General features: G+C 38.6%; 1 protein-coding gene and 1 non-coding gene across 4 annotated transcripts in view; both read right to left on the bottom strand.

Moving 5' to 3' along the window:
• CRCP (CGRP receptor component) overlaps positions 1–13,885 on the bottom strand; it is a 30,864-nt gene extending 16,979 nt beyond the window's left edge. The window contains exons 1-4 of one of the 3 annotated variants that reach the window (XM_048067974.2): positions 13,753–13,885; positions 10,364–10,400; positions 7,914–8,012; positions 4,446–4,540 (exon numbers count right to left, since the gene is read on the bottom strand). In XM_048067974.2, the coding sequence (XP_047923931.1) occupies positions 4,446–4,540; positions 7,914–8,012; positions 10,364–10,400; positions 13,753–13,760 (239 nt within the window). In that variant the 5' untranslated portion in view covers positions 13,761–13,885. Of the gene's footprint in view, positions 1–4,445; positions 4,541–7,913; positions 8,013–10,363; positions 10,401–11,446; positions 12,964–13,752 lie in introns of those variants that run through there. The other 2 variants (XM_048067972.2, XM_048067975.2) reach the window with 2 other exon arrangements.
• Positions 13,886–13,951: 66 nt separating this feature from the next.
• Positions 13,952–14,022, bottom strand: TRNAG-GCC (transfer RNA glycine (anticodon GCC)). Its single transcript has one exon. It is a non-coding gene; the product is annotated as a tRNA-Gly (tRNA).
• Positions 14,023–17,471: the final 3,449 nt, after the last annotated feature.

Below are 17,471 nucleotides of genomic sequence, written 5' to 3'. Positions count from 1 at the left end.
CCTCAAGGTTTATCTTTGTTGTAGATTTTGGCAGTAACAAGGGAAAATACTTTCCAAAAGTACTACTGATTTTCAGCTCAGTATTTCCTTGAATGTGTTGATTTAAAGACGAAAAGGGCAATGCTTATGCCCCATTTTTAAAATTTAAATATGCAGTGAAATTTGATTAATCCCAAATTAGATCCAAGGCAGGTTATCTGTAACAGGAAGAAGTACAAGAAGAGCCAATTTGCATTTAACTGCAATTACAGAGCACAAGTTTAATAAACGTTCTTTTCATGTGATGCCATTCACACTACCTTAAAAATATGAAACCATTCCAGGGACTAAAACTGGAAAATTAGCTGCTAGTGGTACACACTATTTCCAAGTACAATATGGCTTACTGTACTGAAGCAGTAGCCAAAGCTTGAGGCCTTAACAAGGTAATATAAAATTCACTATGATGTCAGTTCAGAGTTTTTCATTTTAAAAAAAATCCCTCAGTTCTACAGTTTCAATTTCAAACTAACTGATGACAAGCAAAATCCCTGCGCTTTGCCATACTTTACTGACTACATCAGTCAAACACACGTTTAGGTATCTTGGAAATTGTTCCACTTAGCAAGGCAGCTATCCAAAAGGTCTAAGTCATTTTTACACATTTATTTTTAAAATTTGAAATTTGCCTTTTTGTTTTTAAGGAAAACTGAATTTTTTTTCTCCCTATAGTAGTGGCGAGAAGAGAACATCACAAAATAGATGGCTGTCAGTGGAAAAGATACACTGTTTTTTTAACCTGGTATTTGGAGTAGCAAACATCAGCAATAACAGAAACAAAAGACTTCAGGGGTGAATTTACAGGATCTGCACAATTTGCCAGCACAACACTATCACCTCTATAACTCTGGCCAAAACATCCAAGGACACCACGTGTAGGCTGATCAGCGGGCATTATGCATTGTAGGTCTGTAGGAGGAGGGCAGGAAAAAATGAGAATTCACTTAATCAAAAGGTCCGTTCTTTCAATGAATGTGAACCAATCCACAGCTTGTTGCTTCTCTGGACAGTGCCTGGTCTTTCTCCACTACCCAGAAATTATCCGATACACTAGCACAACCTGGTGCTGGAGAGCTGCAATAACACACTGAGCAGGGCAAGTCAGCTCACCACCCTTCTTCCTCCAACACGTTTTTAGACACAGCTGCAAACACTCCCTATATTAAAAGCCCCATATCGATCAACAATTTTCCAAGTCCTTGTACTAGAAAACAAGTTGCTGAGCCTAATTAACAGCAAAACCACACTGCTTAATTGTTTTCTCCTCGATTAGATGCAGAGTCATAAGGAATTTGAATGGCAAAGGAAGTAGTCTAAAACGTTGGGCTACTTCTGACCAGCAATGTCTATTCCTCTTGCAAGGAGAAAACAGAAAACACCGCTGTCCCCTTATCAGAGACAGGCACTAACTATCTTGAATCAAATCAGCTACCTTCAGCAAACTGTTACCAACAAAGACAGCACGTGAGCACCTAAGAGATTAAGGGAGATCGCATCTCTTTCAACGCCTTGCCCAGAAAGGAAGAAGCAAAGACAGACTCTGGAGTTCATTACTTTTTGTGGGAGGGAAAGTCATTATAGTGGGATGACGTAAGCAAGGTCTTGAAGAGCAAATATTGCAGATTCTTTCCTCTCGAAGGGGAAAAAAGCTCTCCACCAGCTAACTGGAACGAAATCTCAAGTGAAGCCTTTTATACAAATTCCACCTCCATTCCAGAGAATGGAATTGATTAAAGCCTTTGGCTTTTCATTTATTTAACAACAGAGCGGTGTTGAAACAGTCTTGGTTATGAACCAAAGGGTAGCTCAAGATTTCCTTGTAGGCATTAATATTTTAGGCCATTTAACATAAAGTGAGTGCATTATAGGGTAATTGTGTACCATATGCTTTCTGTGTTTTGGTGAGAAGTGGCTGCCAGATGGGCTTTGATACTTATAGCTTGAAGTGTATGAATGGAAAAGATTAGAAGAAACAAGAAGCGCCAAGATCACACTAAATTCTGTTTCTTATTTTGTAAAGTATGTGACAAACATAGTGCTGGCAAGTTCTTTGCCAGATGACAGATATTAACTGTAAGTAAAACTGTAAAGGATTCTCAAGAAACCACGGTACAATCTGAGTTCTGATAAGCCATAAATCTGTAACTTAAACTATTGGTTTGCTCTTTGCTCTCACCCTTCTGCCATTATGCAGAAGGAAAGTACTTCTTTTTGCTTACCTTACAGACTCTGATTCAGAGAAAAAGGACAGAGAGGATGACACCTAAAACCAAGGGCACTTCCTGACATCCATGGAAAGAAGAAAAAAAATAGTCAAAAAGCTCATTTAAAGTTTGTAACTATTTCAACATTTACAGCAGTGCTATTCAAGTTCACAGAACAAGCAGGCAAATTCTTCGGTAGATCTTCTGCAAAGCAGCTCGGCCGTAAGGGAGACTGCGAGAGATTCTGTAGCTGGAATTCTGTGTATTATGACCCAGTGCCATGTAGTACTTCATTCTGAGACACCATAAATCAGATGGGGAAATGAGGCAATCAGATGCAGTCAAGGTATCTAACATGACAACAGAGCTCCCACACCTTTTTGTATGAGTTAACCCTGAGGTCCTGGTCGTATTCTATCAGAGAGAAATGTGTATTAGAACAAAACCAACATTTATGAGACTTTTATTCATAACTCATTCAGCTACTTCTGAAAAATCCTATTCTGCCTTTTTAGCTCCCCCTGGCTTTTTGTTTGTTTGCACCATTCTTCTGCTGCTGCCCTAAACATACAGAACAAGCTTATTTCACTTCCAAGATGACAGGTCTCTTTTTCAGTACCAGAAATGAAGGATGCAGTGAGTACTTAAAAAAAAATAGTTTGTTGACAATTTTAATCTATTCTCATTTCCATACAAGCAGCTCTTTACAGTAAACCGAGTATTTCCTCCATGCTTGAACACCTCAATATCAGAAAAGAATTAGATTAGTTCATAAATTAGTACATAAATTAGTATCCTGCTGTATGGAACGAGTTACAAGAGGACTAGACAGTGACGTACTGACCTGGCAACTTTTGTTCAACAAAAGAAAGCACTTACAGGCAAAGTTACAATACTCATGACACAGCTTCCAAGTACTGGCTTCCCTATATCAGCAGTGAGAGCGATACTGTGATCAGAGCTGCTGATATACTGAATGAGAGTATAATGGTTTGTTGAGAGAGAGCACTGAAAAGTCAACAAAACAGCTGACTGAATCTGCTTTCTATTCATCTACGCTCTGGACAGGATAAACCCTTGCATTGTAGCACTGCTCTCAACTTGCATTTCTTTTTGTGACACAACCAAACCAGTAAAAGCCCCCTTCTCAGAGCATGAGCTCCTTACAAGTACCAGCAGAGAAGAAAAATGCAGTCAGTGTCTATACAGCATAAGCTACTCCTTCATGGTGAAGAGGGAGTCATTTAGAAGCAACTAGGTCTTTGATTTCTGCTTTAAAAATCAGATGAGTGATTAAAGCTATTCAAGCAAGTAGCTCTCTGATTAAGTTTTGTTTGGGCCTGATTATTTGCAACAGGCTTCACTTACACTCCGAAGAGATGTTTGAGAGGATTAGGGGTTTCAAGCACTGTGAACATGCATTCACACCCCTGCCAAAGGGGAAAAATACCTCTGAATCCTTGTGAAGAAAATCTTGCATTTTCTGTGAAGGACTTCCCACAATAAGAATAATGAAACGTATATTCAGCTTCACTAAAAACTGTAGGGGGGAAAACGCTCAACTGACACAGTATTTAGGTAACTGAAACGTGTATCTCAGCAATCCTAGTGGGCAAGCAGCCCAAAATGGAACATCTTAGTTTGCTAAATACTAATTAGTATAATCCTGCGAGAGGATCTGAAGCAGTTGGAGTTCAAAAATCCAGATAAAACTTAGCTTCAAAAGCACATACTTTCCATAGACTTATGTCAGGATTTCATTTATTACCTCCCTGTAATACAGCCACCTTTTTGCCTCTTCGGAATGGATGCATTTTCGTTTAAGGAAGTTCATAAAAAATGAGAAGAGTGATAATAAGCTGAAGTTTTGTTTCGTTTTTGTTTGTGTTGTTGTTGGTTTTGTCTCCCCACATCCCCCTTCAAAACCCATTCACAACTTTACAGCTTATAGGTTCTTTCTCAGAAAACATCTTATGAATTCTACGTTATGCTTGGACAAACACAAGCATGCTTATGGAAATATGAATGCATTCAGTCATTGATCAGTGAAGGGAAAGAAGTTTGGTTGAATACTTAAAAAAATGACAGAAAATAATTAGAATACCTTAATCCAAACTAGACAGATTACCGCACTGTGTATGTAAGGATCTTTTAACATTCCCGTTAGTTTATACTTCTGCTCAAAGGCACGTCTCTACTTACTTGGTCAGCTTATGGCCTTTCATTGCTATGAGGAATTCTTTTACGGTCTCAGGACTCTGGTATCTACACGGTGTTTTTGATATGTACTTCAGTGTCTGTAAGGAAGAGGAAGAAAACATACATTATTCCACAGTTACTACTTTCTTCCCATGCTGATTATGAAACAAGCTATTTTTGAAAAGTCTTCTCAGTACTGCTCAAAAAAACTCAGCATATCATTTCAGGTTTTGGACGTTCCTTTCTTCCCCACTTTTTCAAAAAAGTATGAAGCGCTGCCATAGTTAACACAGATCACTCACACTTTTCTTTCCTCAGCAACACTATACTGATATTTGCTGAGGGAGTAAGGAACAGGCAATACATAACTACAACTTTATGTAATGGAAATTACATTAGTACTTATCCAGAAAGTCTCAGTGAATTCAATTTACAATGACATGACCCAACTAGCTCATTACACACCAGGTTAGAATGACAGCTTTGACTGTTCCCTCTGTGGCTTTGGATAGCCATTTACCTGGGCCGTTCAAAGCCCAGAGTTACCTGTTGAAGAGTACAGGAAAGGAGTAATTCCTCGAATTTGATTGCAAATTTGAATTTCTTGATTTGAATGAAATACCTTCAGATGATGCTAAGATTGTGATTAAGATACACTTACAGCTGCACTAAACAGCATCACTCAGATTTATTTTTTCTTTTTAAAACCAACCAATATTTACAGATTAATAGCTAGCTTAAAATGTACCAGGTGTATATCGTCGTTTTTTGTTTGTTTTTACAATAATACTTGAGAAAAGCTGAGGATTATTCATCTTTAAAACCACGTTACCTTCTTCAAAGTTTTAATGGTGTCAGTGGCAGGGGTAGAATGCCAACCCATAAAAAAAATCATTTAAGCTGCACAGCACGAGCAAAGCCTTTTCAATCTATGGTTGTCTTCATCCTTTATACACATATTTGGCAATGCTTTCTTAAAGTTCATAGAAGCAGGTTACGGGTTGTCACAAAAATCTGCAAGACTACTGTAAATGTTCGGGGTTTTTTTACAGGTGAAACTTATCAACCTCGGATAACGGTTGCAACAGCTCTGCTTTGTTTGTTTAAAACAACACACCTAGCAGACAGATGATACTTTATGTAATTTGACCTGACCAAATAAAAAAATGGCAATAAGTCTCTACTAGAAAAAAAAACAAACACTCACAAACAAATATCTTTTCACGGGAAGTAGCTTAGAAATCTTCCTAAATGTTGCTTGCATTAGAACCCAAAATGAAGAGTTGGAAATAATGAGAAACAAAAGAAAGGTCCAGGAAATCCTTGCATTGTCTGCACTGTGTGCATCAGCAACTGAAGGATTTGAAAGAGCATTGTCAAAGCCTGTTTTGAATTAAGGAAAAAAAATATCTTCATCTAATGATACTCCATAGCTATACATAAAGTTTAAAAGTATCTGTACAACTAACAATGCAACTAGCTAACTGGATCACAAATACAAAAATACATGTGTGGTAGGATAACATATGCACAGACTACCTATAATAATAGTAAGATATAATTACATATGTTATGCTTTGACTTTTCTTCTTTGTACCTATTCTCAGAAAATGTTTAAAGCAAATATTTAAAAAGTCAGAAGCCAAGAAAGCTGAATCAGTATTTACAGAGCAAAAAACAACATATACTGGGAAAAAGTGATTTACAAGATCACTATGTCAGTGAATGTATGCAAATTTATTTCCAGTGTTGGTTGTCATCTTGGTTGTCATCTAAAAAGTCTAGATAAATAAAAAGAAACTTCAAAAGCACAAGATAATTAATTCTACTTAACAGAGTTGATAAAATATGAATCATCGGTATTCTTAATGAGGTTTCCCTACATATTTAACATGTAGCAATATGACATGTAGCAATATGACAAAGCAATTAAAGCTTTAAGGTGTATTCTGACTTAAAAAATAAAAATATTACAGGGTCTTTCTCAGCTGATTTAAAGAGGAGACTGCTAGTCTCCATGAAGATTTAAATTAGAATTTTTGTAAGCCACTATTTTGTTGAATCTGAGGCTTAGGAATTAAAACTCTGCACCTTTTCAAACAAAGCCAGAACTAAAACAAAAACAAAGCCTAGGCCAAATCTTATTCACATGAGTAGTTTCACTGCTCAATGGGATTATTCATGCAAGCAAGGCAAACTGCTTTGGACTGGCTGCCAATCACGGTGCTACTCATGCAGTTCTCTGACATGGACACAAGAGGTCATACTGCATGTCTGTTTTGAAGTTACTAATTTGAGATACTTAAAATGTTAATATTTGTATTATACAGGATTTTAATAGTTCTTCCTAGTAACAGATTAAACATTTATTACCCATCTGGCATCCAACCAATGTGGATATTTGTACAAGTAATTTTGTGATTCCAGTCATCTACGTTTTGCTCTTTCGACCAAAAAAGAAGTATGTATTTTATTTGGAATGTATTAGTTTAATTCTCTTAATAAGAAGATATGTGATCTGTGCCTCACTGAAAACAAAATCAGGTGGCATCATCAGTTCATCAAACGATAGCAAGTTCTGCCCTGCATCTTAAAAGGACAGAATAAAGAATCATAGAATCATTTAGGTTGGGAAAGAACTTTAAGATCATCAAGCCCAACTGTAATGTCGAACCTTAAAAACAAGAGGAAATAATAATAATAATAATAATAATAATGAATAATAATAATAATAATAATAAAACAGGTTTTGTTTATTCTTTTTTTGTAAAGGATTTTAATAAGACCCTAGATTTTGCCCTCACGCCTCTGGTGAGCACTGCTCATCTCAATCCCGTGATCTGCAACAGTTAGCCAGCACGTACCAGCTAAAGAAAACTTTCAGATATTTGAATACAAGAATCTTATTACAGCACTACAGGCAACGCTCTGCTATCTGGGAAGATGGGAGGCTAGAGCCTCCAGAGAATAGAAAAGCCCAGTGAGGCAGATGTTTGGAAGCACTGTGCAGACACCCAAGCTCCTCCCTGGCTCCGCTGGCTAGCTTCAGGCCAGAATTACCTGTGCCAGTCGCAGGACAGCCCTGCTACATTAATTGTTCCCACTGAACGGGAATACAGTTCAGGGAGAGCAGGATGTTACCGCAGAGTTAGAGTGGATCCAGTAGAATCCCACACTCTGCTTCATGCACAGGAGACCTAAAATGCAACCGGTACTGACCCTGGAAATACTCCAGCTATGGTCATACCTACCACACCTGAGTTTATAAACTTTACTGACAGAAATGTCTGTACACGGAACCAGCTGCACGGTTCTGAATTTATAGTGCAGTTACCCTGCAACATGAATAAACTGACTACAGATAATGAAAACTGACAAAAAAAATAGGGTAACCTGGATGCAAAATGACCGAATGATGTGAATCAGTCCAGCTTGTGCTAATTTGCAAAGGAACTTTACAGTGCTACTCACTTCATACATGATTGTGTTCAGATTCTGCTGACCAGAGCTCTGCTTGTTTTTCCCACTCTCTTTGCGCTGCTGCTTAAGATCAGTAAGTAACTGGAACACCTGGGGAAAAAAATGCTTTAAATCATTTGAGATTATTTTACCTAAAAATATTACAGCAGGAAAGCATAGACGAATCCTGTCAACCAAATAAAAAAGTGTTGCTTCTTTGCTGACTACACCAGTTAGTTAAAATGAAAAATATTTTGGCAACAGAAAGGTGAATAGAGAGAGGTGTAAATTTGTGAAAACTTTTTTTTTTTAAGTGAATATTTTAAACAGATTTTCAGCAATTGTTAGGTGTTATTCAAGAGTCCCAAAGGACCCTGTCCCAGTTGACAGAATGAATCTATTCTATTTATTTATCTTAAATCATGTCCTAAACAGAGTTGGGTCAATACCCTGCTGTAATGACACAGAGCTCCCATTTAAATACTAGTGATGCTTGAAGCAAAATCTCCTGCTCATTTGTTGCCCTGCCGGATTTGTTAAGACAGATGTACCTACAATATTAAACGTATATATTCCCTGTCTCACAGGGATACAATTTTATATTATCTGCAAGAAAAAAAAATATACTCTACAATTGTCACACTGCCAAGAACCTACTATATAAAGGCTTGAACTATAAATGAGATTAGTGGCCCTTTTATACATTCCAGTGGAATTACTCATAATAGTACATGGTAGAGTGACCAATATGGTGTTATGGTATGTTAAGCCGCAAAGATTACATTAGCTCCCTATTTCATCACAAAAATATAGTACAACCAGACGTACTCTTGAAAAGATGTGATAAAAATGTCTTCACATTTATGATGCAGTGAATATTAAAAACGTAGGAGTGAGATTCAGAGGGTAGGTCTGAATGCAAGGAAGACATTTTGATTTCTACAACCGTGCTTTGTCAAATTTGCTGCAACATCACGGCTTCTTTATTCATCATAGCCAGACATGCAGGAAAATATTGAGAAAGCATCACAATTACCCCATTTATTCCAATATTAAATCACATCAAGTTGTAATTCCTTCAGATGTTTTGCTTCGGGCTTTACCGTATATCCAGAGCATACCCACAGCAAAGTAACAGATGACTTCTTACTGTTTCTTCCCTCATTTTTAACTAGCTTAATTCAAGTTCCAGTTCCAATTATAAGCTCAAGTCCACAGAAGTAACAATACAAATATTTCTAGACGGTGAGAAGCATGAACATTACTACGAATCCTACATTTACTTTGTATTTTATCTTCTGTGAAAAAGGAACACCTTGTCTATCAACCACAAGTAGTCGATCCTTGACTTAAAGGATTCAAAAGGATTTCAAAACTGAAACTATGCATTTAATAAATATTTGAAGACAATATGACCAGTGACGACGAGACATAAAATGACAACTCCAATCTCACAAAAGAAATCCAGGCATAGAACATAAAACACGTCAGTCTTGAATACTCCTTTCACACACCACTTTCTGTGCAAAATATTACCTTGATAAAGAGAATGTTAGCTATGCCAGTCAAAGAAAAGAGGAGCAAACAGAAAGAGGTCCATAGTTTTAGGGGAATCAGTATTTTGAAGAGCAGTAAAAAGCCATGCCCAATATAGCTGCAGACACTGCAAATCCCTTCCTGCAAATAACTGAAAAGCTGCATGCATGACAACTGTGCTGTCAAAGGGAAATAAGCACTCATCAGTAACTTCATTTTCCCACTTCCTTTTGTTCTTTTTCAACATATATGGTACATTCACCAACATAAAGACTAAGCCGAAGAAAGTTTTGTCTGAAGAGCATAAAGAATTGATTCTGCAATTCTCCCTGCAGTGCACCACCCCGTTAGGACACCTACAGATTTCACAAAAAATGGCCAACGCTGCTACTGAACCTCAGCAGGCAGTAATACCTAGACTCCAAAATGCCAGCAAACAAAAAAGAAGGAAGCAGAGATGATTTGGCAATAGATAATCTCTGAAATATTTGCTATTTTCTGTACTGCCATATAAAGCATCCGTAAATTCAGCACAGGTACAGAACTGTTTAAAGATGGGGATAACCAAATCCTAAATAACAAACCACCACACAAAAGAGGATTCAGCAAACTAACCATGTAACTGTGTAGAGATGGCAAGGCTGAACTTAACGTTGCCGACATACTCAAGATCAGACCCTTATCTATTTGAAAAACATGTTTGTGTTTGATTTGGGACCAAACAAGTAATGATACTGTACCCACTACTACTGAAAACATTTCTGGATTTCCTTGAAAAAACTTTCTTAACAACAAATAAAATAAGGGGACAGAAGTCACACAGTCTTGTTGATTGTCACTGGCAATTTTTTCAGCTTCAAAAGTGCTCAAGTGGCTGCCTCCAGCATTAAGGTATTGGTTTAAAATCAGGATGCAGATAAACTTACCTCAAAGTTACTCAGCAATGCGGCATTTGCATCTTTTCTAAAAACAAAAAAGAAAGCAATTATTTATGTTCCAAATGAAACAATTTGAAACTTTTCTTTGCAGAGTCATTAAGACACTAAAAGAACAGATGCTATTTTCACGGAGTTGATTTCTTCAAAAAAAAAAAAATCAAGAAATTGATTTTGAGGATTCTGCAATTATCAAGCTGTTGCCTCCTCTGAAAAAGTATTTATTTTTCCATATTATAAGTTTATTACATAGGTGTACATCATATTTTGCACAATTTGACCTATGAATCTTAACACACTTCCATTACATAATCCTTTTACCCAGCCACACTATTTTATTCACTCACCCAATTTTACCAACTATACCCAAATTTCCTTCCTTCTTCCTCATATAAAAAGGCCTCCAGTTTTATTTGGATGAGGACTGACAGGAAAAGTCGTTAAGATTATGCATACTATTTATTTATTAGACAAGGAAAAAGAAAACAATTACTTTTTTTGTACAATGTACATATTGTATGTGTGTGTGTAGATACAGGTATGCCATTACACACACTGTACTGAGTAAACAAACAAATGACTACATACAAAAACTTATCAAATTTTCTCTTTATTTATTATTTGAATCTTTGTGTGGCTACTCCTTTATTAGCAGGACAAGGCTGAGAGCTTCCCATTTTCCACCAGCCAAACACTTCCTCGCTCATTCTGTCCCGATTAAGCAAGTCAAATGCATTTTTAAATTAATCATGCCTCTACTACTACTGAATATTGTAATTTTATATTTCTAAATTAAAAAAAAGGAGAAAAGCCTGACACAGAACACCATACATTCTCCAAACAATACATTCTGCTGAGCAGTCACTAGCCACAACAACAGCAAGTTTCCATACAAAAGGAAAAAAAGGCTTTTCTCAGGTCTGTGCAGCAGCATATAAAAAAAAAAAAAGGTACAATGTATTGTCAAGCACCATCAACTGTTGAAATAGAACTGTCACTTTCATCCCTTTCAAATGAATTAAATGCATCCACAAACTTCCACAGGTTCTATCATTGTTTTTAAATGAAAATGACCTTCTAAAATACGCTGAGATGAACTTCAACTTCCATTTCGCTGACTCGAGTGAAAGTTCAGCAAGTGAGCTCATACATGCATTAGTTTTCATTCATGTTTTACAAACCATATAGCTTTTGTCGTTAGGTAAATGCAATTCTTCAGAATCTTTGCATTCAGTCTATTGCTACGAAAATCCCTATGGATCAAGGACATTCTTTGTTAGAAATAATAATGCCAGAGAAGAATTATATACGGAATTATTCAGTTAAAGTGAGAGGATCATATAGAGTAAATACATTACTACAAAAATGCTTCTCTGGGAAACCTATCTGAAGTTAAATTATTTAAGACAATTGGTTTCTTGCTTTCAATTCTAAACCACTGTCATTCAGAAAAACGCTTATTTTGTCTTCTAACAATGGACAGTAGATGAGTCGGTCTAGATCTTAAAACTTCAACAATTTTTGCTGTGCTGAAATATCAGAATTACAAAGTAGCAAACAAGCCCAGTTTCAAAAATTTTGCTGAACTTATGGAGTAGAAATGTAATTTTCTTCAGCCCCCTCATGAGTCAGCTATCAATTCTACACTCAGAAAAAAAAACATAAAGAATGAATTTCAATGTATATTTTAAATAAAAAGTATGCTTAATTATTATGACAATAAGAAATGTCATGTTTACACCAAAAATATAAACATGTTTTAGAATCTTTCACAGAGGCACCACTGGTCCAAATTTTAGTCCAAAACAAAGTATTATTGAGAAGGCCTTCCACTTATAACATCAGAAAATGTCTTACTGTATGACGTTACACATCTAAAGGCATCATTTATGCTTCGTGTTTTAAAATTTTATATTTAAACCCAAACGTTTTTAGAGGATTCTCTTCTCTACTAACAGATACTTTTGGCATAAGAACTTAGAGATGTTTTCTGGTTGTAGAGCTTCCCTTTAGGAAGACCATCACGCAGGAAGTATAAGACTGGGAAGATTAAATTCCAGCAGTAACTCAAGTGCAAAATGGTCTAAGTTGTTCCACTTGGATGCAAGGGACATCCACCCACAGCTCAGGACTTCAGACTCCTGGTCTTCTACTTCTGATGCTCATTTTTTTGGTACCACCAGTAAAATAAACTGTTTTACTCAAGGTGGTAAAAAAAATAAAGTGGATGTATAAGTGGCATCACAGACTTACTACTAACAGTACTGACAGAATCTCTTTCGGTAGAGCAAATCCTATCGTTCACACATGCAACAGCAACCTTGAGGCCATGTATGCCTTTTGCAGCATTTTTCAGCATACACCAGTGAGAAGAGGTCATTTCCCTGCTGTCACCACTCATGTTACAGCTAACACAATACAAACTGCCATTTCAATGAACGTCCCTGATTTGTTATCTGCTTTTGAATTGTACATATAGAAGATTAAACAATAATAGAGCCTCTATGTCCAGTAGGAATGGCCCCAGCTCAGCTGGTGTTGGCAGATGCTGACGTGCATCCCACAGGACTCACTTTCCGTACCCCATTCACCAGAAACCAGCACGTCCTGCATGTACATCACCACACAGTGCTCACAGAACTCACCAGAATGAGTCCCAAAGCTTTGACATAGGTCAAAGCCTATTGTTTGGTGCTCAAGTGATGCTAACAAGATAGAAACATACAAAGCGTTGTGTAACACAGTGACCTCGGGGCTGAGGGCACAGGGCCTGGGGCTGGCTGGTTTTGCAGCCACCACGTATTTATGTACCCCTTATGTTTCTTCCATCTCCACACCAGCATGCGCTGCTCCTACAATTAGCTGTGTATCTGATATTTGCAAGAATAATCTTCCCCCACAACCTGCAGAATAGGACTCGTATTTCCCTTCTTGAGTAGAAATAGAGAGAGAAGAGGAAAACGCTGTGTGCACACATGGCCAGACAAACAGGAAGGGCAGGGGACATGCGGGCTCAGAGCAGGATTAAAATTAAGCCACGACGTCGTTTTCCCAAACAGATGTTTCAGCGATATTTGCAAAGCAAACAAACAAACAAAAAAGCTCAGTTTCTCAGCAGAAGGCCTAAGCAAACTGCTGATTATAGGGCTGGAGGAGGCCCTACGCACTCTCACACACACACTACATGCTGCCTCACAGACACACAACCTCCACACCTCCACACACACAAACCCGCACAAACACACATCCCCAAGCACACACGGCGCAGACCCACGCAGATATACCGCCCCACACACACATCCCAGCCCAGGAGCCCCCACAGAAGCAGGGGGGATGCTGAGGGGCCGCCGGCAGCGACCCGCGCCCACCCCGTTCCTTACACCTCCATCTTGTCGGCGGCCCTCAGCCTGCGCAGCCGCCGCCTCGCCGGGGGCCGGCCCCTTCCACAGCCGGGCCCGCGCCTGCCCGGAGACGGTGTGCGGGAGTTAGGCTGAAGGAAGGAAGCGGAAGAGCCGCAGGAAGGGGAAAAAAAAAATAAAAAAATTACCCAACTCTCAGAGCAAAAAGTAAAAGTGCAACTGCATTGGCCGGGAATCGAACCCGGGCCTCCCGCGTGGCAGGCGAGAATTCTACCACTGAACCACCAATGCCGCTGATGAAAGGTGTTTTGCCGCCCCCTCACTTGTAGCTACCAGCTTTGTACACTGAGCCGCTCCCCAAATTGCTCGCACATCCACGTCCACCTCACGCAGCGAATAAAGGGCTCTTCAGAGCGTTCAAGAAGCACTAAAAGACCTCTCTGGCATCCAGAAAGTTTAAAATAGATGTGCCTGCCAGTCCCTGTGGATAATATGGAGGATGAGAATATACCATGGAATATAGATATATAGAATATTGGTACATGGAATCTCTATATAGAATACAGATTCTTTGTATTTTGAAAGGACAAGCAGATTTCACTTGCAGAACAGTAACTACTTGCAGAACAGTAACTACTGTCGACAGAAAGCTTGGTACAAAAAATGTCATCGGGGCAAAACACATTCTCATAATCTGCTGAGGATCTGACAGTCAGCCAGTGTTAAGAATGATGACAAGGGGAGAACAGCACCACTGGGGCCCCTGCAAATCAAAGCTCTAGCCATATGCAAGCAATCCTGGAGGCTGCAGGAGCTGTACAGTACTGCTGCTGTCTTTTAAAGCACCTGCACAGACATCTTACCAGGCTCATCAGCATCGTGTGTCTTCCTAACATCACTGTGATCCTTTCCCGTTTAATTTATGTGCTATTAAATTTTGAAAGAGATCTTCTCATTCCTGAGGAAACTAAAGACACTTCATTGGGCACGAATAGCTGAAAATCCCATTGGCTACCACAAGAAAAACTGTATCTGGACCAGGGACTGAGAGCCAGAGAAACACTGATTAATTTACTTTGCCGTTATCTCTCAGGCTAAGGTTCACACACAAACACAAGCACAGCAGCACTAAGTCGCTAAGGAGTCACAAAAACCTGCTTGTTTGCAGCAGGGCTGTAAGACCAATCTAGGGAACAGGAGGGATTGGACATCTTGTGCCCACAACCTCCCAGGTATGATACTATCGCAAAATCCACCAGCCACTTTTCACCCTGTAATTAAGCCAGAAGAAAGCCTACTCTCAATTTGGGATTTGGATCTCTTCGGGGTATTGCAAATCCTCATCCAGCTCTGAATGATAAGAGCAAACTGCAGAGTCTGAGGTGCCCAGAGAGTGGGCAACAAACAGCTCTCAGACATCCAGAAACCATCAGGATCAGATATCTAAGTGCTGGACAAAGTTTAAAAGCCTACTGTAAAGGGTTTTTTTTCAGCCCTTTCCACCTGAAGACCCCTAAAAATGTTTTAGTAGATGTGTGAACCCCTTCACATACAGATTTTTGTACAGACAGAAATTAATTTATATTATGGAATCACTTTTCATGGAGTTCTTAGAAAAAAGAGCCAGGAGAAAGGTCTTTAAGCTGCAGACTGAAAGTTGTCTGTCTGACTCAGTGGATAGGATGTAAGGGATGCTGGCCTTTTTCATGTCAGGATTAACTGACCTTGCAAGCTGGCCAAAACCGGCACAGCGAATGCTCTGTAACTTCTCTGCCATATTTCAAACCCTGTCCATGAAACTGCCTGCACACCAGCTCCCAGCTAAGCTAAAAAGAGGAAAAGAATGGAAAGGAAGTCAGTCAGCTTTCGTTTGAGAATACAGTATTTCCAGACTCTATCAGGTTTCAGAGTTTTATTCCAGGAACCTACTAATCCTTGCCTGCCCCTCACCGTTCTCTTTAGATATGGGTTCAAAATCTTCAGCATATTAATTTTATTTCTCCTTTGCATCTCCTTGTTATATCTCTCCCCCAACACCAGTGTATCATATTTATTCTCAGGGACGCTCCAAAAGTTTCGATCCAGACCTTTTTTTACAGTCCACGATGACAATGCCCAGTTCCAGCAGCTAGGAAGAATGACCACAACACAAATGCCTCTCTCAGTGGCTCTAAACTTTTTTTTTTCTTTCCAATAGAGATATTCTTCCTAAATATTTTCTAACAGAAGCACGCAGCCTGTTGGGATTTAACTACATAAACAAACCAGCTACAGACCCACTGACATCATGCAAGGGAGAAGGGGAAGCTCTCAGAGAGAACTCATTGCCCTTACACACAACTTTCCAGGAGAGACGGGCTGATTAGCTCAGTTAACTTTGTTTTTAATTGCCGCACGTTCGATGTTAGACAGTTATGCTACACCATCCATAGGGAATGCAGACATAGGTCTTTCTAAATGTGCTTAGCATGTCAACATTTTAAGCATTGGCTTGTGATTGTTACCAGTAAGGCCTGGTGAGAGAGGGGCCTCGGTATTAACTATTGAAAGCAGGGGGCCTAGCGATCGCTATTGAAAGCAGATCTGCAGGGTATTTGTATTCTTTGTCATGAAAGATGTTTACTGTATTCAGCAGTTCGCTGATCACCCTATAGTGTCTTTTTTTCTTTTACATTCAAAATTCATTAAACAAAGTTCGTTTTTTTGTCGTTGCTTCTTTTTTTTTTTTAACAAAAAATGTCAGCACTGCTTCACACCAGTCTAGCTGACAGTGCGTTTGCCTAGCACTTTCAGTCCACAGAGCTTTTTTCTTTTTCTAAACCAAAATGACAGTAAAAAAAGAATGCAGTTAAAGAAGGTACATTGTAGCAGGTTATGTCACCCCAGACTCAGTTATGGGAAATAGGTCCTGTTATGAACAGAGCATTTCTAGAAACACTAAAGCTCTCTTTCAGAGCTGCACTCCACAAGTATTGCACTCTTCCAGTGGGGGGAAAAAGAAAACAACATACACTCTAAAAGAAATAGTAAGGATATGACTGTGATCACAAAAGCAAGTACAAATAAAATTCAAATCTTCTTCAAATCTTACATTTAAATGTATTTAATTAAACTTCTTCATGTTGCAAAATGGGCAATTTACTCTCTATTACTACCTTACCATATGTCAGCTTGGATAAAGGTGTAGCTGGAAATACTGATGTGTGAATGATGTGCCATCCTCTGTGCTAAAATTGAAAATAAGTGGACAATTTGGAAATAAGTGGACAATAAGTGGACAACCTTTCCATCAGAACTTCCTCAGTATTTAACTGTGGGATGGGGATTTGGGGGCTTGATCTTTCCATTTCACAAGGCAAATCAAAAGACTGAAAGAAGAAGACAGGACATAGAGAGGCATCAAAACCAGCACAAATAGAGAAGAGAGTAATGAGGAGAATACATTTCCGTGATTGTTAGAAAGCCTATTCTGCAATACTAGCTCACTGTTTTCCTCTCAAAAAATTCAACTGTCCCAGCCCAAAGGATCTTTAAGACATTCTACTTCTTCAATGTTCAGTGTTACATTAAGGACTTCTGATTAGATTTACAGTTTCACTTCTTCATTATAAAAATATTGCCCTGTATTCCATGTTGCTTACTATATAGAAAGGAGAGTTATTGAGCGTTTCATCTAAAAACAGGAAAAGAGAGAATTAGCAACCTCCTAGATACAAACTGGGACAGAAGGTAAGCAGCGT

The sequence above is a fragment of the Anser cygnoides genome, chromosome 18, assembly GCF_040182565.1.
Source record: "Anser cygnoides isolate HZ-2024a breed goose chromosome 18, Taihu_goose_T2T_genome, whole genome shotgun sequence".
Taxonomy (NCBI): domain Eukaryota; kingdom Metazoa; phylum Chordata; class Aves; order Anseriformes; family Anatidae; genus Anser; species Anser cygnoides.
The sequence above is the reverse complement of the archived record's forward strand: the minus strand, read 5'-3'. Positions and strand labels throughout refer to the sequence as shown.